Genomic DNA, 26,225 nt, shown 5'->3' with positions numbered 1-26,225 from the left:
CGGGGTCTCCCAGCTTCTCCCAACATCTCTCAGGGATCACTAGGGGAGACAGAAGAGACCCAGAGCCAGCCTGTGACCTGTGGCCACCTCCCAGGAAAAAAAAAAACCTCTGGTTCTACTCATTTCCATGCCACCCCACAGCTCCAGTCTGGGTGTCTCCCATCACCACACAACTGGGTGCCTGAAGCCAGCCATGAGCCAACAGCAGCTTCTGGTGGCAGCATGGGTGCTCTGTGGGGAACTCCCCTCTGGAAACTGTCGCCGTTCATTCAGGTCATGGTGGCTCAGACTCAAGGCATGCACTTGTGAGATGTGAGCCAGCTGGTTGCAGGAATGTAATGAGGCCTGGGCCTCCACTCAGCCCTGGGAATACCTGGGCTGGCCTCTCCCTCGACTCCTGTGGTTCCCTGGCCCTTAGGAAAGGCTTTGTAGGGCCATACCCAAGGACCTGAGGATGCTCTGTCACATCTCCACTGGCCTTCAGGGTCCACAGGATCTAGACACTGGAACTCAGGAAGTTGGACTATTTCAAGGTCACAAGCCACATGCTGACCTCTCCTGTGTAGTGCCTACTTCTTCATGAGGTCAGGGCCAGGAGCCTCCTTTGGGGATCCCCAGCTACTGACTCTGACGAGAAGGAAGCCTCAGGTTCCCAGTCTGTTCCAACCTGTTTACTGAGGTAGGATGATTTTTCTTTGTGGTGTTGGTGACAGAACCCAGGGCCTCCCACAGGCTAGGCAGGTACGTGCTCTCTACCCCTAATAAATGTTCCTCAGCCCCTGTCTGGCTTAAGAGTTTCAAAAAGGTCGGAACTTGGAGGGAAGCTGTCAGAGAAGAGCCTAGGCGCTGCCTCCTGGGCCTGTCAGTCAGGCCCAAGCCCCACTCTGTCCTGTCTTGGAGAAGATGGCTGCAGTGGCTAGTCAGAGCTGGTTAAGATCGCCTTGTTAGGGATGACAGAGACCCGGCTCCTCTGACAGTGTGATTTTATCTGCTCGGACTACTGCACTTATTACATTAATGAGAAGGAACTGGGACTTGGAGGAGGCTACCCTCACGTGCCAGGCACCTCCTGAGGCCTCCTGAGCGTAGACCCTGTGTGATGGGTGCAGGGTACCTCCCAGGTCCAGCCCTGCTTCAGGCCATGGGCACCAGACTCCAGGAGGCACCATGGAGCTAAGGGTGCTCCACCAACCTGCGCTTGCCAAACCAGCTCTGGCAGCTGAGGCCTGTCCTCTGTGCCTTCCGTGGAGGTTGACAGTCAGACCCACAACCTGGGACCAGAAGTCTCCAAGCTCCAGGAGAAAGCACCCTTTTACTACCAGTTCTGTGTTCAGCTAAGTGCACACAAGTCTGGTTGGGCAAGAAAAGGAGCTAATTGCTATCACACCATGACACAGGAAGGATGTAGGGGCCCTTCACACCCTCTGTGTGACTATGAATTATTCATCTTCTGCATCTAATGTGCACCTACTATGTGGGGATACTGGGGCAGTTAGTCACATTGTCCTGGCAACCTCCTCATCTACTAAAGCTGCTGACCCGGAGCCGGGCTTATGCAAATCCCTTCTCCGCCTTCCCTCCCTGGCCCCTCCTTATGCTTGTATTTGCTAACAGGAGGCTGGCATGAAAGGGCATTAGTCAGTGCCATGGTCGGGCTGACAGGTGCGGTACCCAGCGGTGGCAGAGTGGCTGCCTCGGTGTCAGGAATAGGAGCCGTAATTAGAGCTCGGAACAGAATGAGCGTCAGACGAATTACCAGGCAGCAGATCATATTTGTCAGGAAGGATTGCATACATAAAAATTAAGTGACAGTACACGCCGGCATAATGAAAGAAAAATGAAAGATTTGCCTATACACAGCTCACAAGCTACAAGCAAGTGTCTCGCTCCAAGCAACGGCAGCAGCTTCGAGACAAATGGTGGGTCTGGAGAGCAGGAACGCAGGCCTTGCGCTTGGCAGCGGTGACAGTGGTGACAAGGCGCCTCGGGCTGAGACTGGACGGGGCAGGAAGGGAGGTTGCTCATACCCAAGCCCCTTGTGGGGATGCCTGGTCTCTCTGGGATTGGGCAAACAGAGCCCATTGAGGATAACCCCGTAAGAGACAAGCAGTCAAGGGGGACGGCCTGGCTTGGCCCTGTGCCATGCTGGGATGTGTGACCCAGCAGGCTTCCCTGCCCTCAAGGGGCCACAGACTGGCAGAGGTGAGCTGGTTAGAGGATGGGTGGATCGCTGTCCCAAAAGCCAGAGTGTGCATGCAACTGGAAGGTCAGAGTGTCACCCAGGATCTGCAGCCACCCTGTACTTAAGTGTCCACTCGTTCACTATAGGGACAAATCAGAAGAAGGTGGGGCTTTAAAAATATTTAAGAAACATTTTGCTTTTCCAAGATGGCGTCACGCCCAGGACTTTCATCTCGTTTGGCTGAGAAGGAGACTGAGGCTGAGAGAAGGGAGACCACATCAGCATGAGGGCAAGAGATCACCCATATCCAGGTGGCCTTCAAAAGAGCCACCAGCCTACAGTGTGGCAGTGGGCTTGGGTCGTGGGTAGCCAGAAGTTAGGTGGGGAGAGGGTCCTACCAAGCTGTCTGGTACAGGGACACCTGGTGGGGAGAAGCAGAACTCTCCTTGCCATATGCCAGTGCTACCGTGTGTGCATGTCCCTGCTGTGCGTGACCACAACGTGTCACACATATTTTGGTCCACCCAGACAGACATCTCTAGGGGTGAGCCCTCATTAGTGAGAATTCATCATGGACCAAACTGCGTTCTGATCCTCGTTTTCCATTGTCCAGATGGGAGAACCAGCTGCCAAGCATGAGGTCTCTGATGAGGAACCAAGACAGAAACATCTTGGCCTTTGGCTAGAGAGTGGTCAGAGCAGGTCACACACACAGCTCTGCCTGCCATCCATGCTGGAGCCCAGGCTTCGGCCCCACCCGGTAGACGATGCCACAATGGGTTTTCAAGGTGTGACAGAAGCACCACCTGGGGAAGGGCAGCTTGCAGAGACACCAGACTCTTATGTGAAGTCTGCCTTTTTCATGTCTAATGTTTCAGACAGGTGAGGCAGGTCACTTGTGTGTTTTGACAAGTCATTTGTGTTGTGGGAGGGCTCTTTGCTTGGCCTTCCACTTTGAAGTCCATGTTCTGTGGCTTCTGCCAGTTTTGCAATCCTCATTTCTGGAATAAAGACCCGGGTAGGTCATGCTGGGTGACTCCTCTGTCTTCTGCACTGCCTGATCTCCTGCCCTGAGGAGGGACTTAGACCAGGCAGGGCCAGCTCTGTGCACCTGTGAAACTGCTTGGTGCAAGATGGACTGTGTCTGCTGGATTGGAACCACTGTCCAGGAGATACCCACTCCTGCCAGTTTCTCTCCAGGTTCCCCCAAATCCGTGGGGTCTGGAGGCCTCCTCTAATGGCCTGCTGCAAGTCTGGGTTTCTCTGAAGTCTGTTGTTCAGTCTGTTATACACAGTGATGTGTTATGTTCCGTTGTGTTTGTCGTCGGTAGAAAATCCGGGTAAAGTGGCATAGCTGGAGGATGTGCTGTGCTCCCCAGCTTCATACTCTCCCACAAAAAGTTGTACAAGCCCCACCTCCATAGTACCCCACCTTTAAGAGTCACAGACTGAGGAAGCCTGGGTCAGGGGACCAGAGGGTACAGTGCCCTCCAAAATGGGCCAACCTGTCCTCAGCTGTACTTCATGATTCATTCTCAGGTGAAGCAGAGAGGCGAGTAAGGCATGACTGCTCCTCTCAGGCGGCAGTAATGTGCTCCCAGAAGCTTTCCAGAGAGACAAGAGGCCAGACTCCAGGCCCAGATAGTGCTGCTTGGCTGGTCCTTCACTAGAACCAACCCTTCCTGGTGGCTATGCCAGGGTCTCTGCCTAGTATAGGCCAGTCCTGACTCATGATTAGCTTGCCCCTGCTGGACGCACCCTGGGATGGGCAACTCTCACCTGAGAATCCACCCAGAATAGGGTCAGCTTGGGGCCACCACAGCTCCTCCAACACTGCGTAGAGAAAAGCGGGGAGGAGGGTATAGGGACAGACAGATGTGTGGGTGGGCTCTGATAAGCAGGTCACAGATGAGTGGATAGTCAAGGGCAGACAAGTGGATGGATGACATGTAGAAGGCATCTTGGAAGAAAGTTCCTCTCTGGGCATGGTGTATACATCTGTAATTCCCGCACAAGAGGCAGAGGCAGAAGGGCCATAAGTTCAAGGTTAGCCTGGGCTGCCTAGTGAGAAGCTATGTCACAAATCAAGGGCTGGAAGTATCAGTTCAGGGATAGAGCACCATGAAGTCCTGATTCCAACACCCACACTGCAACAAAACAAGAAGTGAAAGCTGCAGGTAGAGTCTCTTGAGCTCAAGGCCAGATTGTTCTGCATAGAGGGATTCAGGTCAGCCAAGGCTACACAGTAGACCATGTTTACAAAAAAGAATGAGGTAGAAGTGCAGCAAGAGGTAAGAGGAAGTGAGTGCCTCTCCTGCAGCATGCCTGGCTTTCACTGCAGGCTGCAAGGACCTGCTTTAGAGCTAAACAGAGCAGGAAGGTGGCAGCCAGCCTTGCTGGAACTCCCCAGTGGAACAGAGCTCAGAGGTGAATAGACAGCAGCTAGAACTGGTTTGGGGAGGTGGACTTGGACAGGCACAAGGCACTGGAACCCCCTCACCTTAAGATAGGTCTGGCCCAGGCTTCCTGCAGATCACCTCACCCTAGAGTCCCTCCTGCCCAGACCTGGGGACAAAAGGAGGCCAGAACAAGTGGGAAGAGCCAGAGGCAGCCAGTGGGGCCTTACAGTTTTTGTGCAGTCTTGCTGGGACACAACTTCAGACCTCTGGCTCCTGGCCAGCCCCATACTGCCATCCTTTTATTATGAGTACCTCCAATTATAGCACCTGGGTGCTCAGGCCCAATGATGCTTGTCCCACTACTGACCAAGATCTGTGGTTTGGGCTGTAATGCCTTTATAGCTTAACACCTGGCCATTGGTTTGGTTTTGTGTTCTTATGGCTGGGGTGCACAGTGTTTATTCATGATATCCCACTTGACCTCATTAGGGTCACCCAGAGCTGCACATGTTAGCTGTCAGCCCTTTTCCTCAGGAGCCACCAGCCCCTGATTCCAAACATAGAGTATGCATACAGGATAGGAGATCAAATTTACAACCATGTCCTTGAGTGATGGCTACCACTGTGATAAAGCAACAGTCATGGTCAGACATGTGAGACCATGGGGACCGTGGCTCCCAGACCATTGTCTGTTGAATAATTGGAACATTAGGCTGCAAAGAAGAAGAGCGAAAACACATGCACAGCCAGCTATATAACATACCCATGATCCCCTTGACTACTGCTGTGGACCAGAGCTGTCCTGTCAGGAGGCACAGCCCAGAGAAGTTTATGCCCCCTACCCCCACCCTCACCCTCACCCCCACCCCTGCTCTGGAGCAAAACAGGTTTTACAACACTTCCTAAAGACCCCATCATCTCCTAGTTATACCATCAGCTAGGGACTTAGCATGTAGTTTTGGGGGTTGTTTCAGACTCAAACCATATTGGTAGGCATCAGTCCATGGCAGGCAGGCCTTGAGGTGGTTTTCTCTGTCCCTATGTATCAGTTACTTTCTTATTGCTATGATAAAATACCATGACCAAGGCATCTTGCAGAAGAAAAAGGCTTGCTCTGGCTCAGAATTCCACAGGGAGACTCTATAATGGGAAGCATGGAAGCTGTTGGCTAGTTTTATGTCAATGTGACACAAACTAGAGCCATCAGAGTCCTGGGAGCCTCAACTGAGAAAATGCCTCAATAAGATCAGGCTGTAGGCAGCTCTGTAAGGCATTTTCTTAATTAGTGATTGATGTGGGAGGGCCCAGCCCACTGTGGGTGGTGCTATCCCTGGGCTGATGGTCCTGGGTTCTATAAGAAAGCGGCCTAAGCAAGCCATGAGGAGCAAGCCAGTAAGCAGCACCCCTCCATGGCCTCTGCATCAGCTCCTGCCTCCAGGTTCCTGTCCTGTGTGAGTTCCTGTCCTGATTTCCTTCAGTGGGGAACACTGTTGTGGAAATATTCGCCAAATAAACCTTTTCCTCCCTAGTTTGTTTTGGTCATGGTGTCTCTTCACAGCAACAGAACAGTGACTTAAGATAGAAGCAGACAGCCAGAGCGGGAAGCTGAGCGATCATCATGGTGAACTGAGAGTGTGATGAGGCTCTTAGACCTTGTAAAGAGATTCTGAGTTCTGACCTTCAGGTTGACTAGTCCAAGCTAGGCCCATCCCCCCACTCTTAGACCATGCCCCCACGATATCCTTCCTTCACATGGTTGTACTGGTAAAGGTTCCATTACCTCCCCATCATCTGTAATGGATCTTTATCACCTGGGGATTGAGTACCTGAGCCTGTGGGAACATTTCTCACTCAAACCATCACATCCTGGCTTGCCATCCAGCTCTCAGTGGCATCTTTGGTGAACTGAGAGACTTCATCACCGTGAAGTTGATCATTTTAATGGCTCTTGCCTTTACGTAAGCCTCTTGGCCTGCCTGAGCGTCAGTTTTCCCTCATGTGTCTCTGTCAACTTGGACAGTGGTTCTTTTCTGTTGAGAGATTGTTCTAGACTATCCCAGATACAAATTGTCCCCTGTCGGGACAGTAGTCATTTGCCTCTCTGCATTGAGCAGTGACTTTGAATCCTGGCTTTGTGGCCCCTAACCAGTTCTTAAATCTAGGGATTCTGGGGATCTACTTAAAGTTCATGGGGTCCCAGATCCACTTCACTGCCCTATTAACATGGGCAACCATCTCTGCTGACCAAGGAGGGGACAGGCTATATCTCTTCTCCCTGAGGCCCAGATCCTCTTGCTGTGTTGCAGTGGGAACACCATACTACATGTCACCCGAGAGAATCCACGAGAATGGCTACAACTTCAAGTCAGACATCTGGTCCCTAGGCTGCCTGCTGTATGAGGTAAGTCTCTAACCTGCAGCATGGTGGCCTGTGGGGACTTCCATGGGGGCACAGGTAAGACAGGGTCATCCTACCAGTTTAAAGGAGTACCAGTGCTGTACATACTCACCTGCAGACTAAACCCTGTAGTTTCAGGACCCTTGGGGACCAGCCCTTCACCCCTCAGCAGACATGGCATTAGTAATGTCATCCAGGCAGTGGTTGCTGGAAGGGTGGTTGGAGTAAGCTGTACTTCTGGGCTCTAAGAGTGGGATGGAACAGTGGAGCATTGCTCTTCCCTGGTTTCTTTGGTAACCACATTTGTATATTGTTCATCGGTAAATAGGTTCCACACAGGCACTAGGAATGGGTATGGACTGAGGCTTCTTAGCTCATGCCCCTGTGTTACTTCCCTAAGGAGGTGCCCTGTTTTTTTGTTTTTTGTTTTTATTTTTTCGGATCCAACAATGTGGGTCTCACTGCAGACCCTTCACCTCCCTAGTTGTAGAATGGGGCCATCCATGGCTGTTTCCAGATCTGGTAGTTAGCCTAGTTAGCCTAGATCTGGAGCCAGGGACAGGACTGTTGAATCTTAGTATGCTCAGAATGAGAACATAAGAAGCATAAGCTCTACCCATCTCAGCCCTGGTGGGAGGGTCGGGGGTTCCTGGGAATGGGTCTGGGGAGCACAGGCCACCAGGAAGGGGGTGAGGCTTGGGCCATCTGATGTCTCCATGTTAGTGGCTGCACCTCCCACCTAGGACCCACTACTGGGCATCCCCAAGAGTCTCCACTGAACACTGGGCATCTCCCCACAACATTTGAATCCTAATATGCAGGTTGGCAGACAGGTGATTGATTTAGGGTTAGTACTGGACCCCCATCTGTCTTTTGCTTCCCTGGAGCTGATGTGGGGGGATGGGCCTAGCTTGGACTAGTCAACCTGAAGGTCAGAACTCAGAATCTCTTTACAAGGTGCAGAGTTCCTTGCCTTTCTTTTTGAGCCGGGAGCTTGAGATCCTTTAGGGCAGGCACTGCATTTTTCTCGTCTGCAGGGGACGGGGTGGGGCCAAGGCCTGGTAGGACAGAGAAGCATTACCACCGAGCTGTGCCCCCGCTGAAAATGAGGCATTTTAAATGCCTGGCTGGAAAGGGCTGCCTAGAATGTCCTTGTAGACTGGTTGGGTGGGCCACCTCCTGGGCTTGGTAGCCCAGTATCAGGAAGGCCTATGGGCCTTTCAGGCCAGAGCAGTCAACAGTGGGGCAGGTCGAGCCTTTTTGATACTCTGGGCATCAGTTTCAGGAATAGTCTTAGTGAACACCTGGCTACGGCAGGAGATCAGAGGGATTCAGAGACTCCTCTGAGAGCATCACCCATGCGTGCCAGGTGCTGGGGTGAGGGGACAGCTGTTCAGGAGCTTCCAAATACTCTTAATGTGTAAGGTCAGCAAGAGTAAGCAGTTTTGACTTCATGTTTGTGAGCATGTCCACAGAGCTCTCAAGCATTGGGCCTCCTGGGGGAGAGATGCTGTGCCTGGCAAGAGCCCAGACTGGGCAAGTCAGCCCCTACCCCATTGGCTCCAGCTGCCCCACGTGTGGAATGGAGTCTCCCTGCCTTGAAGAGAGTATGTGAGGCCCTGCGATTGAGGCACCCAGCTCCAGACACTCAGGCCTCTCTGTGAACCCATAGACCAGCTGAGCTGTGCAGCTGGCATTTGCTGCCAGGCTTTAGAAGCCCAACAGCTTGACACATTTCCCTTTTTGCTTTGGCCAACAGGAGGTCTCAGCACAGCTCAGCTTGGGTCCTTATGGAGGGAGTCCCCTTTGACCCATTCTCATGTATACTGTCCCTAGTCCAGATGGCTTATCATTTTCTTTCTTCATCCTCTGTTGTGTATTTTCAGAAACTGCTTCCTGTCCCCTTAAAGTCACAAGTGTCTCTAAACATAAACAAATACAGGCCAGTCTGCCTGAGAGAAGAGCTCTGTGCATCCCCCAGGGCCGATAGAAGATGACAGCTGGCTCCCTCTGTTCCTGCCAGCCCTGGTCCCTGCCCAAGCCTTTGTTACAGCTCCTTAGTGGCAAATGCAGCCCAGTCTTGGTCTGCACCAAGCCCACAACCATAGCCTTGATGGATTCCCAGCCAAGCAGGCTGTTCTAAGTCCTACACACATACCTGAGGAGGTGGCTTCCAGCGTGGTGGCAGGGCTCAGCTTAGTCAGTTGATCTAGTTGTTGGCAGTGTGTTGCTGAGTGCCTTGTAGCTATGCAGGAGCAAAAGGCAGTGGGAAGCCAAATAAATCAATCAGTCCTCTAGGAATATTCGCCCACAAGGACAGGACAAAAGGCGGCCATGGCCATTCATGGGCTGCCCTCAAGGGTGACAGTGGGCTCTGTTGAAGCTGGCATCCCTCTGCACCCCTGCAGTGCATCAGGGAAAGAAGTGTATATTTTCCCAGCAGACAAGGAGGGGCCTCATCTGGGCCCAGCACTGGGTAATTGGCAAGAGGTGTCCTGCAGTCATGGCTGCCACCTCCCTGAGACCACCTGTGGTGTCTTCTCTTGATATCAGCTTAAAGAGCTAGGATAAAACTCTCTCCTCCCCCCACCACTGCCCTTTCTGCTTCCTGCTTAACTTAGACCATTGAGAATTCACGTGGACCCCGTGGAACATATGCCATGCCAACATGATCTGGGGCAGGAAGTGTGTAAGATCAGAAGTAATCCCCTTAACATCGTTTCTTGAACCCCAAGAACTGGCTGAAGCCCCTGTGCACTTTCCCTTGGAGGAGATGGAGTCGCCAATGAAGCTGAAGGCTCACTTGGTACCAGCCTCTTGCAGTGGGGACAGAGACCCAGCAAGCTGCTGGAGAAAGCTGCTTTGGAATTCTGGCTTAAACAGTAGAATGGCCCAGAAAGCCTACTCCCTCACCCCTGAGAACTGGGCCACACATCCTCTCCTGGTCACCCTTCACTACAGGCTGGATTTGGGAGAAGCTGGGTGACAGACAAAAGGGATCCTTTTCTTAAGTCAGGAAGGAAACCTTAGGTTGTTTGAGAACAGACACATACTTAAACATATGAAGAGAGCCATGACTCTGGTGGTCTGGAGGTAGCGGGTATCTGCCCCCCAACAGCAAGCCCTTTGCTCCAACCTTCCTGGGGCTGGCTGGCCACCGGTCTGAGTAGATCTTGCCATCCTGGGTAATCGTTATAATCCCCATGTCGTCAGCAGGCCCTCAAGTTACTTCACAGCCTGCTGTCCTTATCAGGGTGGCAGGCCCATGGCCAGCAGCTGAACAGTGAGTAGTTTGGACATGGCTTCTGATAGAACCTGCAGCTTAGAATGGAGAAGCTCCGGCAGCAGGGACGGCTCACTGCTAATCCTGTGCACAGCAGCTCTCTGGGGTGATGAGGGGAAGGTGCTGAAGAGAAAGAAGAGATGATGGATCACCCCTTGCCCCATTTTTCTGAGACATTTGGAGTTAGTTGCAAAGGGCCACATTTGTGAAGACCCAACAGATTGGCCTGCTGCGGGTCAGTCAGTCCCTCTCCCAGGTCGCACATACCCATCAGCAGAGCCAGCATTAGCAGACTGACATTCAACTTGTCTATCCACAAGCTACCTCCAGAGTACTCGTCTGGATTCTCCGGCTGGGATAGAGGGCCATCTAGGAGCCTGAGCTGTTCCCTATTGTGGTAGCAAATGTCCTTTTGAAGTTGCCCAGGAATTGCTGGCACCAAGGCTCTTGTTTTAATTTTTGGAGGTACGTCACCCATGTCTGCCATTTTGCAGGCTCCGTGGCAAAACCAGCTCCTCAGTGTGGGTGGGGCCTCTGTATACTTTCCACTCACTGCCTTGAATAGGTTACTGCAGTCTTATTATGAAGTGGGGTGCAGCCTGGCACCTCAGGAGGTAGAGTCAAACACCCAGATTGGGGGTGTGGGGCATGAATACCCAGTTGCCCTTCACTAGCAGGAAGGATTGGCTGCCATATGTCAGGATGCATCAGTGAGCAGGAGTCGCAGGAAACACTTGAATCTCACCGTGGATCTATCGGCATCTGGGGCCCTCTGGTGCTATGCTGGGCTATGTCCATCCTCCTGCAGACCTTCTCTGAGGCTTTCCCCAAGTGCCTTGAACACTGAGAGGATAATCTGGGTACTTTAGGGAGACCTACCTCCTTGAATGAAAAAATAATAGGACCACTGACCCAACGCTCCTGTCCCTCACCAGTGCCCATCAGCCTGCCTCTCTTCAAGGTGCCCAGGGTGGTGTCTGAACCTTGCCACACCCTGTAGGCTGGAGCCTCTAACGTAACAGGGCCAGACAGCCAACTGTAGGGCCCAGCTTCTCTCCACCCTGGCACTTTATCATTCAGGCAGACAAGTTCCCAAGAATGATATTCCAACTGTTCTTTAGAGAAGTTGGTGAGAGCCAGGTATGGTAGCACTTGCCTATAATCCAAGCACTCAAGAGTGTGTGGCAAGAGGATAACAGAAATCCAAGCTGGCTTGAGCTACATTATTAGTTACAGGGTAGCCTGGGATACAAAGTAAGAGCCTCAAAGACATAAAGATGGGCTGGGGGAGCTCAGTGGGAAAGTGCGTGCCTTGTGTGCATAAGGACTCAAGTTAGAATTCCCAGAATCCTGAAACAGCCATGTGGTAAAATTGTGTACTGGGGGAGGTGGAGGCAGGCTCATCCCTGAGGTTCACTGGCCAGCCAGCTTACCTGACAAGTTTCATGTCAATGAGAGAGAGACCCTATCTCAAAGGACAGTGCTCCTGAGGAATAATGCCAGAGGCTAGCTGTCCCCTGAACCACACACACATGCACAAATACAAAAAGGAAGAGAGAGAACGAGAGAGAGAGAGAGAGAGAGAGAGAGAGAGAGAGAGAGAGAGAGACTGCTTTTAGAGAAACTGTCAGGCCCAGAGTCTGGTGAGCAGCCAGTTCTTGGGAAAGGGGCCCAGAGTGAGCTGGGGATGTAGCCTAGGGAGAAGCCCACAGGACACTCACTGCAATGGGGGACTAACCTGTGGCTCCTCTGGCTTATGAAATCCTTTTAGACTTTTGAGGCTAATGTGTGAGACTTTGTATTCCTTCCCTTGTAGATGGCAGCTCTCCAGAGCCCCTTCTATGGAGATAAGATGAATCTCTTCTCCCTCTGCCAAAAGATTGAGCAGTGTGACTACCCGCCTCTCCCGGGAGAGCACTACTCTGAGAAGGTGAGCGAGCTGGGGCTGGTCCTGGTGTACTTCCCAGGAGGGGTGGTTCTCAAGTGCCTGAAGCTTGCGGGATGCAGCAGCACACAGATGTCCTAAGACGTATTGCCAGGCTAGTGGAACCAAGTACCAGGGAGGTCAGAGGTGGGCACCTTGGGCTCATTGGTTGGCTGGTCTGCTCTGTGTTAATAGGCCTGTAACTCAGGAATTTAGACTTCCATATTTTATGCTGGGTGCAGGGGCCCTGGACAGTTCCTGGCTGTGTGAAGCTCATCCTCAGATCCATCATTTTTTAAATGGGCTAAATTATATCTCCCTCATGAGTAAACTATGAAGGATAGGTGACAGGTCTCATGGCACAGTAGTGGTACAGGCATATGATAGATCAATATACTTCCTTCACTGCCTTGAGTCTCAGGTTCCTCATCTCTAACATGGGGACAGAAGTAGAATCTCCTGTCCAAGTTTAAGATAAAGGATTAATGCATGTGACACACTTAATAATAGAGCCTGGCCACCATCTACTATCACCATCAAAAGTAGCAATTGGAAGTAACACAGCTCCATGTAAATGTTTGCTAAACATCATCTGTGATGTCTTGTTGACAGTGGATGCTAAAGGTGAGAGTCTAAGGTCTTCCTGGGCCACTGTGCAGAACCCTAGGCCACTGAGTCATAATTCACTAAGGCACCAGCTCTCAGCCTGTGGGTCTCAACCCCTTGGGGGTGGGGGGCACAGCGGATGTCAAATGACCATTTCACAGGGATCACATATCTGATATCCTGCATATCAGATATTTTCAGAACAATATTAAAATTTCAGTTATGAAGTAGCAATGAAATCGTTTTATGGTTGGGGTCACCACATAAAGAACTCTGTATTAAAGGGTTACAGCATTAGGAAGGCTGAGAACCACTGCACCAAGGAAGTCCATCATCCAGATGAGGAGAGGCTTTACAAGCAGTACCTGTGGGTGGGGACAAAGCCTAGGCAGAACCACGTAGGCTCCAAGCCAGCCTCCAGGCCCACTGGCCTCACCTGTGCAGACTGCCCCCCCTCCCCCCCCCCCCCCCCGTGAGGTGGGGAGGTCATAGGGTAAAGAGAATTGTACATCACTCCTCTCTTCCCCATCAGCTCCAGTGGCTTGAAGAGTTCTCAGTAGCTATTCTGGGAAAGTATCTGTGGTCTGGAGAACAAGCTGGCGGGAAAGAACAGGTTACATTCGTCACAAAGTTTGTTGCTGACTAGCTTGTTCCTTTCCTAGTTTAAACTAGAATTTCTGCCCTACTAGAAGACATGTGACTTGGCTCTAATCAGTTCTGTGCTCCTGTGCCAGTCTGCCAATGGGTACCACCCACCCCACTTCAGTTGCAAGGCAGAAATGAAGACCCCAGAGCCCTTAGCTTTATGTCCTAGGCAGCCGTTCTAGCTCATTAGACATACCCCTAGCAGGCAGTAGCTCCAGATCCTGCTACTGAGCACAGGGTCTGTTCCTAAACATACCCCACTTTTAAAGTTATTATCATGTTGTATTATTTTCTTATTTTTTGTTGTTTCTCTTTTTGACTGCTTCTAAGCGATCACGGGGTAGACTTCATCTTGACCTGGTTTTCAAATTTTCACGGGATGGGCCAGACATGGTTCCCTTCCAGAAGAGCTTCAGAAACCACTGTCTGTAGATGATCTCCAGACATACTGCACACACCATCTCCATCAGCTTATGGATTCCAGTGTTTTGCACAGCAGTAGGATCACAAAATGGGCCAGTTAAGGCAGCCCAGCTTTGGAAGTTCAGGATAGACCCCCTAGTCTGAGGTGGATGCTGCAGCTCCAGGGCCTCTCTCTGGAACATGCCTGGGCCCTTCTCACTCTCTGCCGAGTCCCTACAACTCCCTGGTCCAGGACTTCCCCCCCTCTCCTTTTACTGGTGACCACAGCACCCTGGGCAGCAGGCACTCAGATGAAAAATGTTGCAGCCAGCCCAGTGTTGCACGTTTAAGACCCAGGCTTTTTAAGGTCATTATTTTAATTACCATTAAAATAACTAGCACTCTGGCTATCAGAACGAAAGGGATCAGAGGCTTAAGGCGCCCCTCCCCCACCCTGGCGGGCAAAGCCTTCAGTGTCTGGATAATTAAAAGCGTGTCTTTCATGAGCACAATGAAGAGGCCAGGGGGTGTGCAGACTGTAGCCTTGCTGCATGTTAATGCATTTATTATGATCAATAAGCCCTTTCCTTGAGTTTTCTCTGGTTTGGGCTTTTGTGTGACTGACAGCGGACATACATGTGCACAGTTGCAAACTGAAGATTATTTGAGGGTAAAATTCTCAGCGTCTCAAAGCATCACCTTTGGAACTAGACAGGCCTCTGCATCCATGGGATCTGTGTGACCGTGTAACTTACCCTGAAAAGCATTGTTCACTTGAAGGGACAACAGCACCATCTGAGGCGCACTTTAAGACTAACAGAATTGTCTTTCCTTGCAGCTTCGGGAACTGGTCAGTATGTGTATCTACCCTGACCCTGACCACCGACCTGACATTGTGTATGTGCACCAGGTGGCTAGACAGATGCACGTCTGGACATCCAGCACCTGAACGCAACACACCTCATCAAAGCCAAGTCACTTGTCTTACTTGAGTCCTCTCCCCACAGCCAAGACTAGAGGACTCTCCCAAAGGCTCCCAAAGGTGGCTGCCTCTGCCACCCAGCTGAAAACAGCTGGGCTATGGTCAGACTCCAAAGTCCTTTCTTTGAACTGTCGCAGACAAACTGAGCTGGGATGTGAGTGGGGAGGGGTTTGGCAGTCGTGGCAACCCCTTGTACCTACTGAAATGTGAACCTCTGCCTGGTTGCTTCAGACCTGTCCAGGCCCACACTGTCAGGAGACTTGGAGGGAGCTGGGTGACTAGTGTGGGCCAGCCTTGGCACATGGTTATCACCATTGGATTACTTCTTAGTACCTTTCCATACAACCAGGCTGTGTGCTTCATTCACTCTATTATACAAGGATACGATGGAAATAATGGTTTAGAGTAGAGATTGCGCTGTTTTCTCTGCATTTTCTAATTTGATGAGTGACGATAAAGAGCACCCAGCATCGGGCCTTTTGACATAAGTGGCATCTGGGAGATGGGAGGGTTCTCCTCTGTCTCCGCAGCCCTGCCCCGTCACATCACCACCGCTGGGATGCTATGGCTCACTCTAGGATCAGTGTGCAGACTTCGTCCATCCAGCAGGGAAACTCCAGAAGCTTTGCTCGCACACTGTTCTTGACAAGTTCTGTGTCTGGATCTTCCTAGTGACTTGTCAAAGCTTGTTGGCCTTTGTGTCCTTGCCTGCAAATGGGACATTATAATAAGGTATCGATCTTCCAGGTGGCTGACAGGATTTAAAACAAAAGATGTTAGCCATGGCAGCCTAAGCTTGCTATCCCAGCACTTGAGAGGTAGAGGCAGGAGGATCAAGAATCCAAGGCTGCCCTGAGCAATACAGGAAGTTTGAGACAGGAATGGACAACATAAGACCCTGTCTCAAAAACAAAACCAACAAAACCCAAACCAACAGAGATGCAAATCAGCTAGCAGTGGCAGGTGATCCAAAAATACAGCCTGTCACCCCTTCAGAAAACTCAAGTCATGGACTATGCAAGTCAAGAATTAAAATACAACTGTATTATGTGCAGGAAAAGCAGAAATATGTTCATTCACTTTTTGTTTCTAATAGGATTAACTGTGAAGACTAACTTATAAATGTGAATTTAAGGAAATGTAAGTGATGGAGGAAACAGTCTGAATTTTGTTCTTCTATTCCAGTGGGTCTCACTTTGTGTATCAAGACCCCCTTTACAAACCTGTCTCCAAAGATACTGATAATACGATTCATAACCGTAGCAAAATTACAGTTATGAGGTAGCAAAGAAAATAATTTTATAGCTGGGAGTCAACACAACATAAGGAACTGTATTGAAGGGTCCCAGCATTGGGAAGGTTGAGAACCGCTGGTCTATGCAATACTCAAGGAACCACTTGGTGACAGGCCAGTGCTCCTGTCTTGTCAGGTGATGTTTACCAGGGCTCTGCACAAATAAGCTCTCTGGCTAGCCACCACCCTCTTGAGCAGGGCCTGTACTCCAGATACAGCCTCTGCCCAGATCAAGCGCTCCATATTTTAGACAAATTGGGAAGAGACGGCTGAGCAGCTCAGGGGTGGCCCTGACTGCATGTCAGTGTTATCTTGTCCACACCTAGCACACAGCAGCAGCACAACTTCTTGAGGTGCCTTTAGAAGCAACCTGTCAGGCCCAAACCGTCCAAGTAACACCAGAATATTCTTAAGTTCCCCAAATAATTCTGACACTCATCAGCCAAGCTGCTGCCCTCAATAAATCCACTGTACCCTTTCAAGCAGCTTGCACAAGGGAATCTGTCCTCCAGTGTCCTGCCCCAGAGTACTGACTCTGAGAAAGGATCAAAGTCGCTGTCTCCTGCCCAGCACTAACTCCTGAAAGTTTTCCTAGGTCTTTGTAAGAACTGTTTCTGTTCTTAGAGGCTCTGTTCTATCTGTCCTTGGTACAAGCAGCCTTGGCAAACCAAAGAACTTCATTTCAGCACTCTACCCATTGTCCACACCAAGAGAACGATCTGCCCAATAAAATGGCCCTTGGGATGTACAGTCTCCACTGGACAATCACTATCCAGAGAAGCAAAGCAATCTATGTCTAATTACTGCAAAACAGCAAACATCAAGTACTCCTTTAGTTGTCAGGAGAATGGCTAGAGTGCAGCTCACCAGTCTCCTACAGCCACACAAATACCAAGTTTCCATCTATCTTTCTCTAGACCTGAGCATGTTTAGGCTGAGAATTCAAACTGAAGATATCTGTCCTGGGGAGGGGGAACTAGGGATGTAAAGTTGGGTCTTGTTTATGTAGGGAAGCCATCTACTCACAGCCGGAGACTCCCTTGCCACTGCTTTGCACTGATTCACTCTGTTAGGACAGATGCCTGGGGTTACCCCCAAGTGAAGATGAAGGAAACAAATACAGGCCTAGGTTATATTCTTTAGAACCAAAAACCCAATCTGTTTTGTTTTGTTTTTGCCACAAAGAACTAATCAGTCTCAGAGGACCGCAGCACTAACGCCAGAAAGATCTGGAGCATAGAAAGGGAAGTCGGGACAGTAGGAGCCCAAACGCACAGTCCCAACATTACAACCACTCACTGAGTTTTTTGTCTTTTTATTTATTTATTTATTTTAATTGAGCAATTGCCAAAGGCATGTTTTCTGGTTGGGGTAGAATGGGGTCGGGGTAGGGGTGGTATGCACCCCAAGTCATCTAGAGTTATCCAATCACCCACAGCACCATTCACGAAGTGTCCATTGTCTGAACGGTCTCTTCCAGCACCTCAATCTCCAGAGGGGTAACTTTCTCGGTGAGGACCGCGGTAGTGCCTTTCTCACATCTGTACCGGCCAAGCCTAGTGAGAAAAATAAAAGCAATTAGACTTCTGCTCAAGTGCCCAACGGAGGTCAGGACAGAGACATTTTGGCCAGACAGCAACAGGCTTGACTAGACTCTGGGAACTCCACCTCTGTGGCTTCAAGGAGTCAACCTCCCCTTACTTCCAAATAGTACACTTGAAAGGGGTGCGTGCGTGCGTGCGTGCGTGTGTGCATGCACTCGCATGTGCATGAGACAACACTTAAGAGATAATAGAAAAAGCACTGTTTTTCGACTTTCCTTCCACACCCCACCATTCTCAGTAGAGCTAGAAGCTACTTGGTCATGTGACTTGAGGCTTCCACTTCCTTAAAACTCACATCCTATGCATCAAATATGAGTGATGTGATTCGGCCTTCTGCCCCTCATCTCTAGAAGCACCAGCAATACAACAGAGTCCACAGCCAAGCTCCAAGCGCCTCACTCCAGGCCAACTGTCCCCACAGGGCACAGTGGACTGATTACCACTAGGACATGCTCACCTGACCTGCCTCCTTGGGGCTTGCTCTGAGCACAAGGGTCTCATCCTTATCCACACGTGCTCTAACTCTCCAGTCCTGAGTCTGCCAAAATATGGTACCAGACAACTGCTCCTTTGTCATGTGTCTGTCTGGAGTCACAGTTCCATCAAGCTCGTGTCCGATCAGTGCAAGCTGTGCCATAATCACATGCTCCTAGAAAATGTATCCCTTTAAACAGGACTTGAGCTTCAACAGGGAGCAGATGGTAGGTACATGACAGCTCAGGTGGAAGGCATACTTTTTCAAAATACATCTATCTGTCCTTGTTCCTTAAGGTTTAAAAACATCTCTTGGACTGCACCTTGCAGGGTTATACTAGCAGTTAGATGTTGCCTTAAGACAATGGCCCAACAAGATAATTCATTTGAGCTTTACCCTGTGTTTAGGGGGAGTGGACACAAGAGCCCTTGTACCTTTTGGGTAAGGCTGTTGGTCTAAGCAGCATGCAGGGTAGCAGCCAGGTCCATCTGCCAAGCCTTCGCCCTCACCTGTTGTTCCTTCTGGAGAGGGTTCCCTCATCCAGGCAGCATGCTCACAACCACTAACTAGTCTAAGGGCAGTGGGGTTCTAGAGTGTGGATGCTGGTACCACCCCAAGGCAATTTATTGCATACCTCCCCCCTTCCTTGTCACCATGTTGGGTCCATCCCCACCCTAAAGGCTAGGAATAGAACCCAGAGCCTCCCACATTCTAGGCAAGTATTCTTCCACAAAAACCAGATCCCTGGCTCCACAGTGCTACCTTTAGCACAAAGGTTCCTTTTGCAATCACACCCACTTTTCAAGGGCGGCTTTTAGAATTCTCTGCCTGGGCGACTATCATTCAGCCCACATGGAACAGAAACACTCCCTAGTTCTCTTCCCAAAGGATCAGATCAGCATCCTTCAGATCAGCATCCTTGGGAAATCCTTTGGCTTTCCCAAACCAGCCCTAGATCTTAAAGGCAGCTTCCCTTTTCACTCAATGCCCAAGGAACTGGCATCACACTACCCTAGCTCTATCATTTCAAATACAGGACTGATACCCAGAGCCACCATGCCAGCCAGTGGCCATCCCTGTTACCCACCCCAGAGCTGTCTGACACTAAGCTTCCACAATGCTGAGAAACAGCCTACAACGAGGCACTGTTAATACCGAAGACCCACCCTTTTCTTGTGAATCTAGAGCTAGGGATCCTCAGTGGGTATAGAAGCAAGCCTTCCAGGGGTCACATGCTACTAACCAGAGTGCTCAAGTAGCTATAACTGTCAATTAGTGAGCTACAGGTACATGCAAACACCATGTCTTTTGGACCTAGAACATCACATAACAGTTCAGATCTTGTCTTGCACCACTGAAGTGAGGCACCCAGGGATGTAGGCCACAGTTTCAGTGGCATAACTGTAGCGTAGCATAAACAACACTGGTACAAACCATGGCCACAATTCAGAGGCTTATAGCCACAGGATTAGGACTTTTAGGATGTGTTGGGCCAGCCTGAAGAAAGGCTGTGGGCTGGCTACCATGAAACATAAACACTTCACAAGATTCCATACAGGGCTTAAGATGCTGAAGAAACCACAGGGGGGGTGGGTGGGGCAGGGGACACACACTTCAATGTCCCAACTGACCCTGAAGCCTTCTCTTAGACCCATTCCACCTTTCCTGCCAACACATGACAGATTAAGACACTTCTCCATGCCTGACCAACGTGGGATCATATAGTAGCCCGACTCAAAGGACTGTTGTATAAGCTGCTTTGGAACATTTGGCTTTTCTCAGCGCAGGGAAACATCCAGAGAGCCCAATCCAGATGGCATAGGGAGGCCAAAGGTGATGGGACAGGAAAAATGATATCCCGTTCACTTACCTGGTCCCTTTCTTGTTGGGCACTGAGAATGGACGAAGAAAGTCCAGCTTGCTCTTGCTGATAACACACAGATCAATGTTGCTTCCAGACCCCAAGTCATTAAAGATGCCAGCTGCAATAGCCTCACTCACTAGCTTCTTGGCTTCTTCCTCCTGAGAAAGCAAAAGGGCAGCCATGATAAGTTATGCCCATGGAGAATGGTGGCATACTCAGCGCAGATAATAGTTCACAGGTCTGTTTGTTCGTGGTTGGTGCTTAAAAACCTCCTTAGAGCTGGGCAGTGGTGGCACTTGCCTTTAATCCCAGCAGTTGGGAGGCAGAGGCAGGCGGATCTCTCTGAGTTCCAGGACAGCTAGTGCTACGCAGAAAAACCTTGTCATGAAAACCAACCCTAACCATCACCACCACCTCCCTAGAACTAACTCCAATGGTTTGCCTGGAGCTCTTCAGGTGGTAAGCAGGGGCCTAGACTTTTCAAAGTCCTTCATGCCCATGCCCTTTCTTCACTACAGTGTCTTCCATTATATGCTGCCAGTATCTGTCATTTAAAGAAAGACTCAATAAGTGCTCCTAAGGGCTGAGCAGTAATACTTTAGGTTTCAGGGTACACTTATTGTCTGTTACAACTATTTGATGCCAACACCTAACATATAACAGCCACAAACTAAGCATAAACAGGGTGATTATCAGTCCCAGTAAAACTTTATTAACAAAAATGGGTGTTAGGTTGGATTTGACTCCTGGACTCAGTTTGCTAAATGATCAAAATATCTTAATGTTGACTCCAGCAAAATATCTTAATGTTGACTCCAAGATAGAATCTTCTGATCCAATAATGGGGGAAGACAAAGCTGCGTTTATAAAGTCAGGTATATAGGGCTGGTGAGATGGCTCAGTGGGTAAGAGCACCCGACTGCTCTTCCGAAGGTCCAGAGTTCAAATCCCAGCAACCACATGGTGGCTCACAACCATCCGTAACGAGATCTGGCGCCCTCTTCTGGAGTGTCTGAAGACAGCTACAGTGTACTTACATATAATAAATAAATAAATCTTTAAAAAAAAAAAAAAGTCAGGTATATAAAGTATTTATAAAGTAAGATAAAACCCCTATGGAAGCCATCTTCTTAGATAACAGTGGACAAAATCAGCACTATGAGGCTGAGACAAGCTGATAATAAAATACAATTATATTTCTGGGGAAATGCTGCCAAAGCCAAACCCAAGACCACTTGCCCTCACAGAATTTGTCTCCACCCAACCTATGAGCTTACAAGTTTACCAAAGTGACTTGCTGCTTCTCCCCAAATTTCCCTATAACTTATTTAGTTAAAATGGCCATCATATGCCAAGGGAGACACACTAGGACCACAGACAGAGAGGTCCCAGAACTTCATCCTCTTGGGATTTTAAGAGTTCAGGCCCATGTGACAGCTCCAAGGCTCGTCAAAGGTCAAAGGCTGAGTAGGAAAGACAATAAAGGCCGCCTCAGCAAGGCTTCACGGAGAGCTGAAGGCAGGCTGTAAATAAAGGCATCCAGGAAACAAGAGCAAAGCAGGTAGCAAGGCAGAACATAGGTCCACCAAGCTGCAATCCTTTATGAAACATGGGCAGATGTGAGCCAGCCTTTCCTAGCTGTGTGCTGCGGCTGCTTCCCAACAGCACAAGGGTACAGTACAGACACTTGAGCCCGACAAAACACGTATCTCAGTAACACCACCCCCCACTTCAAGCCCCACACCCGAACTGCCCCAAATTTGGTCTAAGAGCCTTGATGAGCAGATTCAAGGCAGGCTTCAAGTTGTGCGAACAATCTGAGCCAGGTTTGAATACTAGTGACAGTAGTGCCCTCTACAGACCCAGAGGAGGATAGAGACAGCTCTGCAAGAGTGGGAGGGATCTTTACCAAACCAGCAGCCAGACACCTTTGTGAGAGCAGTGAAGCAGGTTATTCTCGTGTGCATGTGCACAGTGCCTTGAGAATTCACCTCACAGAATCATCTCATCAGGAACTCTGTTTCTGAACAGTCCCACAAAAGCCTTACCAGAAACAAGGAAAGGTGGCATACATACAGGAGATGGTAGTGGAGGCTGCTCCCACATAGAAAGCAACACCCAATCACCGGCTTAACAAATGCAACCTCATTCCAACTCTGCTTATTAACCAACCTTAGATGTGCATGTGCACGCTCGAGCGCTGGGAGTGCCCTGCTTGCTCCCCAGCTCGGGGCTTCCCACCTTCTCCCCCTTCTCTTTTCTCCACTTAACTACGGCCTTTGTCTGTCCTTGTCCCTTTAGCTAGTGTTCTGAGCAAGGCACATGGGACAGAAAAAAATAACCAACAGGCAGCACTTAGCACCACAGATCTTAATTCGCAAGGGAGGATGACATTGAGAGCATGGAAATATATGAGCTGTTGTTACACATGCCTGTCAGGTCTGTGTGCATTCACCTGGATAGGAGGTGCTGCAGAGTACAGGTGACTCTCCTGCTGCTTTGTAAACATTTGCACATGGAAGGAAATCCCAGCAAAAGCACATTTCAAAAAGTACAAAGAATTTGAAATGTATTATGTATAGTTTGATCCACTCGTAGAATCATCATGTATGCAGACGTGTGAAAGCTTTTACAAACTGAGGAAACATTTAACGCTTCTTCACCAATTCTAGAGAAGGTGATTCTTTACGGACTCCTCCCCCTTGACCCCACCCCCCAGTTATGAAATGGAAAACTTCACACTGAGTACCTACCGTAACATGTCAAATACAGAATCAGGCACATGGATAATCACCATCCAGGTTTACTACAATCCCCAAACACCTACGGAGGCTCATACTAATCAGAATGTATGGCCGAGAGGGAGCCCCAAGGTCACACAGCTAGCAAACAGTAAATAGTAAAACAGGTTTGTGGTAGCCACAAACCGTATCAGCTAAGAAGTAACCTTCTTGGGCTCTGGGCTCTTCACTAATCGGGGACACCACGGCTGTGTTAAGTTTAAGGACAGGTGCCAATGTCTATCTGGCAGCTCCTCTGGCTGTCATCTCTATTAGAGAGCAGGGGAGCCTTGTGCTTTCCCTAACACCCACAGACTACCTGATGAAGGCCTCTTGCCTCTCTACTTTGCACAAGATAATGTTCCCACAATGTCCTGTCAGGAATGCCAGTATCAGTGGCATACCTTCAGGAGACAGAGGTGGGCAAGTCTCTGAGTTCGAGGCCAGCCTGGTCTACAGAGCAAGTTCCTGGACAGCCAGGGCTACACAGAGAAACCCTGTCTCAAACAAACTAAAAGATGATGGTCTTACTCCATGTTCTTCTCACCACCAAACTCTCTCGGAACACAAGGAGGCTGAAAACCATTGCTGTCTACCCATTACTTACATAGTACTTTCAAGGAGTATTTTCAGAGACCTATCTGAGGAACTGCTTCCTATCTAAACTGCTGTCTTTAAACACGGTACTTTACAAACAGACTTCTAGGTACAGACAGATGCGCCTATACTACTACGCATGGTCATGTTTTCTCTAGAGTAAAATTTCGCAAATAACTTGTTTTTAATATGTGCTGCTATTATTTTAGAAAACTGTCAAGAAAATTTCAGAAAGGTGGGGAAAACACCACATTTATCACCTTTGGCTCACAGAATATTCAGGAAACATGTTTCTTCCTCTAGGATTCCTTCTTTCTAGCACTGTGTACCTCACTCTTCTGGAAGATCTGAGGTGACCTGGGTCCTGAGCAACATCTGCCTGGGACAGGTGCTGCTTAGGGGGTCTCTGACCTAGCCCTGCAGACCCTGTACCCCAGATGGCTTGCCCCAGGTGCTCTGTTCTCCCCCTACTGCGCCGGCATCCTTCTCCAACCAGCCAGCTGCTCGAGGATTTACACTGCTTATCTCGAGGGAACGTGGAGATTTAGTGTTAGACCAGCAGGGTACATCCCAGCTACTAGAAAAATAGTCCTCCAGGATAAGAACAGCCTCAAAACAGTCATGCAGAAGACCACCATGACCCTGGTGACAGAAAAACCTGAGGGTCTTGGATTCAAGGTCATCTGGCAGGTGTGGAAGCAAATGATAGAACCACATCTTCCTACAGACTCCTACTTCATGTTGTGTGGCTGAGAGCAAGTAAGCACTTCTCTGAGATGTCGCCCTTCTCTGCAGTATGATAGTACACTCTACCTCACAGGTTTGCTGCAAAAAGAAAAAAATCAAACACAGAAAGTACCTACTCCAGTGACTGGTACACAGCAAATACTTCATGGAGGGCAGCTTATTTAATAAAGCGAGACAGAGGGACCCTAGATGCAGCCTACCTTTCAACAGCAACCGCAGGTACCAAACCTCATGCCTGGAAAAGGTGGTCTAGACAGACCTGCTGACAAACCTTCCCCCAACGCCATGGAGAAGTCCCTGTAATAATTAATCCAAGCAAACCACACTCCCTAAAAGTTCAGAGAATATAAAAGGAGCACTTCCTGCTTTATGGCTACAAAGACCAAACTAACTGGGAATATCAGTCCCCCGGGCCACCCTGCTTCTTAAATGAGATTACAATAAGAGTGATGTACTGTACTCCAAGTCAGCTGTGACAAGCAGCACTTTATAGAGCTATCTGTTTGTCTCCATCACTGCACCGCACAATGTGTCCCTGGACTCCAATGTGCAGCTCCATTTACCGCTACATGACAAATGGGCAGCACTTGTAAAAGGCACAAAGAGGTCCACGTCGGCCATGTAATGGTCACCACAGCTGTACCCGAGTGCTTGAGGGGACAAAACAGACCCCCAAGTTCATTAAACTGACCAGTAATGGATCTTTCAAAAAGTGCCTTAGGAATCGTACAGAAAAGGCTAAAATAAATAACTCAGCATGGAAGGCTAATCTGAAACGGTGTTTGATAAATTATTTATACCACAGGCGATTGTCTGCATTTAATATTGGAGCTACTAGTAGCATCTTTAAAAGATGATTTATGTGTTGTAATGCTATTAAACTTTATATTGGCCCACTGCTAGCTATAAAGTCTGCTGAGATTTAGAGAATGAGTTTTAAACTGTCACTGCAACATCATAGGAGATGGAGACTGTATTAAATCTTTACTTTAAACCTGTTATCTAGAGAGTTGTGTTTTGTAGACACTCACAAACTGATAGATTACCTCAGCACCGCTACAGTGTGGGTCCAAAGAGCACTGCAGAGAAACTTCTCCACGTTATCCCATCTATAGCTGCAATCCAATTCCTCTTCTCACTAAAGTGATTTTCAGATCAGCAATGTCACCAGAGTAGAATATAGGTCTGCCAGCCAATGGGCACCCTACACAGTTCAGCCTCAAATTAATCCTTTGTACGTGCCCGCTCGTGCACGTATGTGAGAGTGTGTGTGTCCCCCCAATTATTTGACACAATACATTTGTAACTAAAAATTTTAGAAGTAAAAAGAAACAAAACTGGTTATTTGCAGAAAAGTACCATCTGCTAAGTAGCTAGATTGAAAGGGGTGGAAAGGGGACGAAGTGGACTCTCATAAAGGGCAGAGCTCTGTCTACTGTTTGTTTTACTGGCTGGGAACAGGGTATGTCACTGTGTGTGTGGGGAAACCACAACATGATATTAGTAGTTTCCTCAGTTGCTCTCCACACTTCATTCATTCATTCATTCATTCATTCATTCATTTATACATACATATACATACATACATACATTGGTGTTTCACCTATGTGCATGTCTGTGTTGATGACATTGGATGGCATCTGGAGTTACAGACAGCTGTGAGCCAGTCATCTCTCTAGCCCACTTCTTTTTTTTTTTTTTTTTAAGATAGGGTTACTTACTGACTGGCTACACTGGGTCAGCCAACCCATCTTGGTGGGCCCACTGCACTCGGGTCCTTCAGCTCATGTGGTGTAGCAAGCACGTTCGTTACCCACTGAGCCCCTAGTTTCACTACTACTATTTCCCAGCACCACAGAAACATCCCTTTGCCTTCTACCAGGAATTGGAGACAGTTGGCTCTTCTCCTTGGTTTCCTCTGGTGATAAGGATGTGAGATAGCATGGTACCCCAATTCTCACATAGTTTCTATTTCTTTTTCTATTTGCTACTGGTCTACATTTACCCCCATTAAATGCCTAACATTTGCTCATTTATCGACAA

At 49.1% G+C, this 26,225-nt stretch overlaps 2 protein-coding genes across 3 annotated transcripts in view; one reads left to right on the top strand and one right to left on the bottom strand.

Moving 5' to 3' along the window:
* Nek6 (NIMA related kinase 6) overlaps window positions 1-15,888 on the top strand; it is a 72,996-nt gene extending 57,108 nt beyond the window's left edge. For both annotated transcript variants that reach the window (XM_021157094.3, XM_021157095.3), the window contains exons 8-10: window positions 6,888-6,982; window positions 12,079-12,192; window positions 14,678-15,888. In XM_021157094.3, coding sequence (XP_021012753.1) covers window positions 6,888-6,982; window positions 12,079-12,192; window positions 14,678-14,788 — 320 coding nt within the window. In that variant the 3' untranslated portion in view covers window positions 14,789-15,888. The remainder of the gene's footprint in view (window positions 1-6,887; window positions 6,983-12,078; window positions 12,193-14,677) is intronic.
* A 1,526-nt stretch (window positions 15,889-17,414) lies between these two features.
* The window catches only part of Psmb7 (proteasome 20S subunit beta 7), a 58,847-nt gene continuing 50,036 nt past the window's right edge, over window positions 17,415-26,225 (bottom strand). Inside the window, exons 7-8 of the mRNA XM_021157097.3 lie at window positions 20,065-20,216; window positions 17,415-17,671 (exon numbers count right to left, since the gene is read on the bottom strand). Of these exons, the coding sequence (XP_021012756.1) occupies window positions 17,560-17,671; window positions 20,065-20,216 (264 nt within the window). The 3' untranslated portion in view covers window positions 17,415-17,559. The remainder of the gene's footprint in view (window positions 17,672-20,064; window positions 20,217-26,225) is intronic.

The sequence above is a fragment of the Mus caroli genome, unplaced genomic scaffold (assembly GCF_978045245.1).
Source record: "Mus caroli unplaced genomic scaffold, Mus_caroli_1 scaffold_2, whole genome shotgun sequence".
In the NCBI taxonomy this organism is placed as follows: domain Eukaryota; kingdom Metazoa; phylum Chordata; class Mammalia; order Rodentia; family Muridae; genus Mus; species Mus caroli.
Note: the sequence above shows the minus strand (reverse complement) of the source record. Positions and strands in the feature narration are given on the sequence as shown.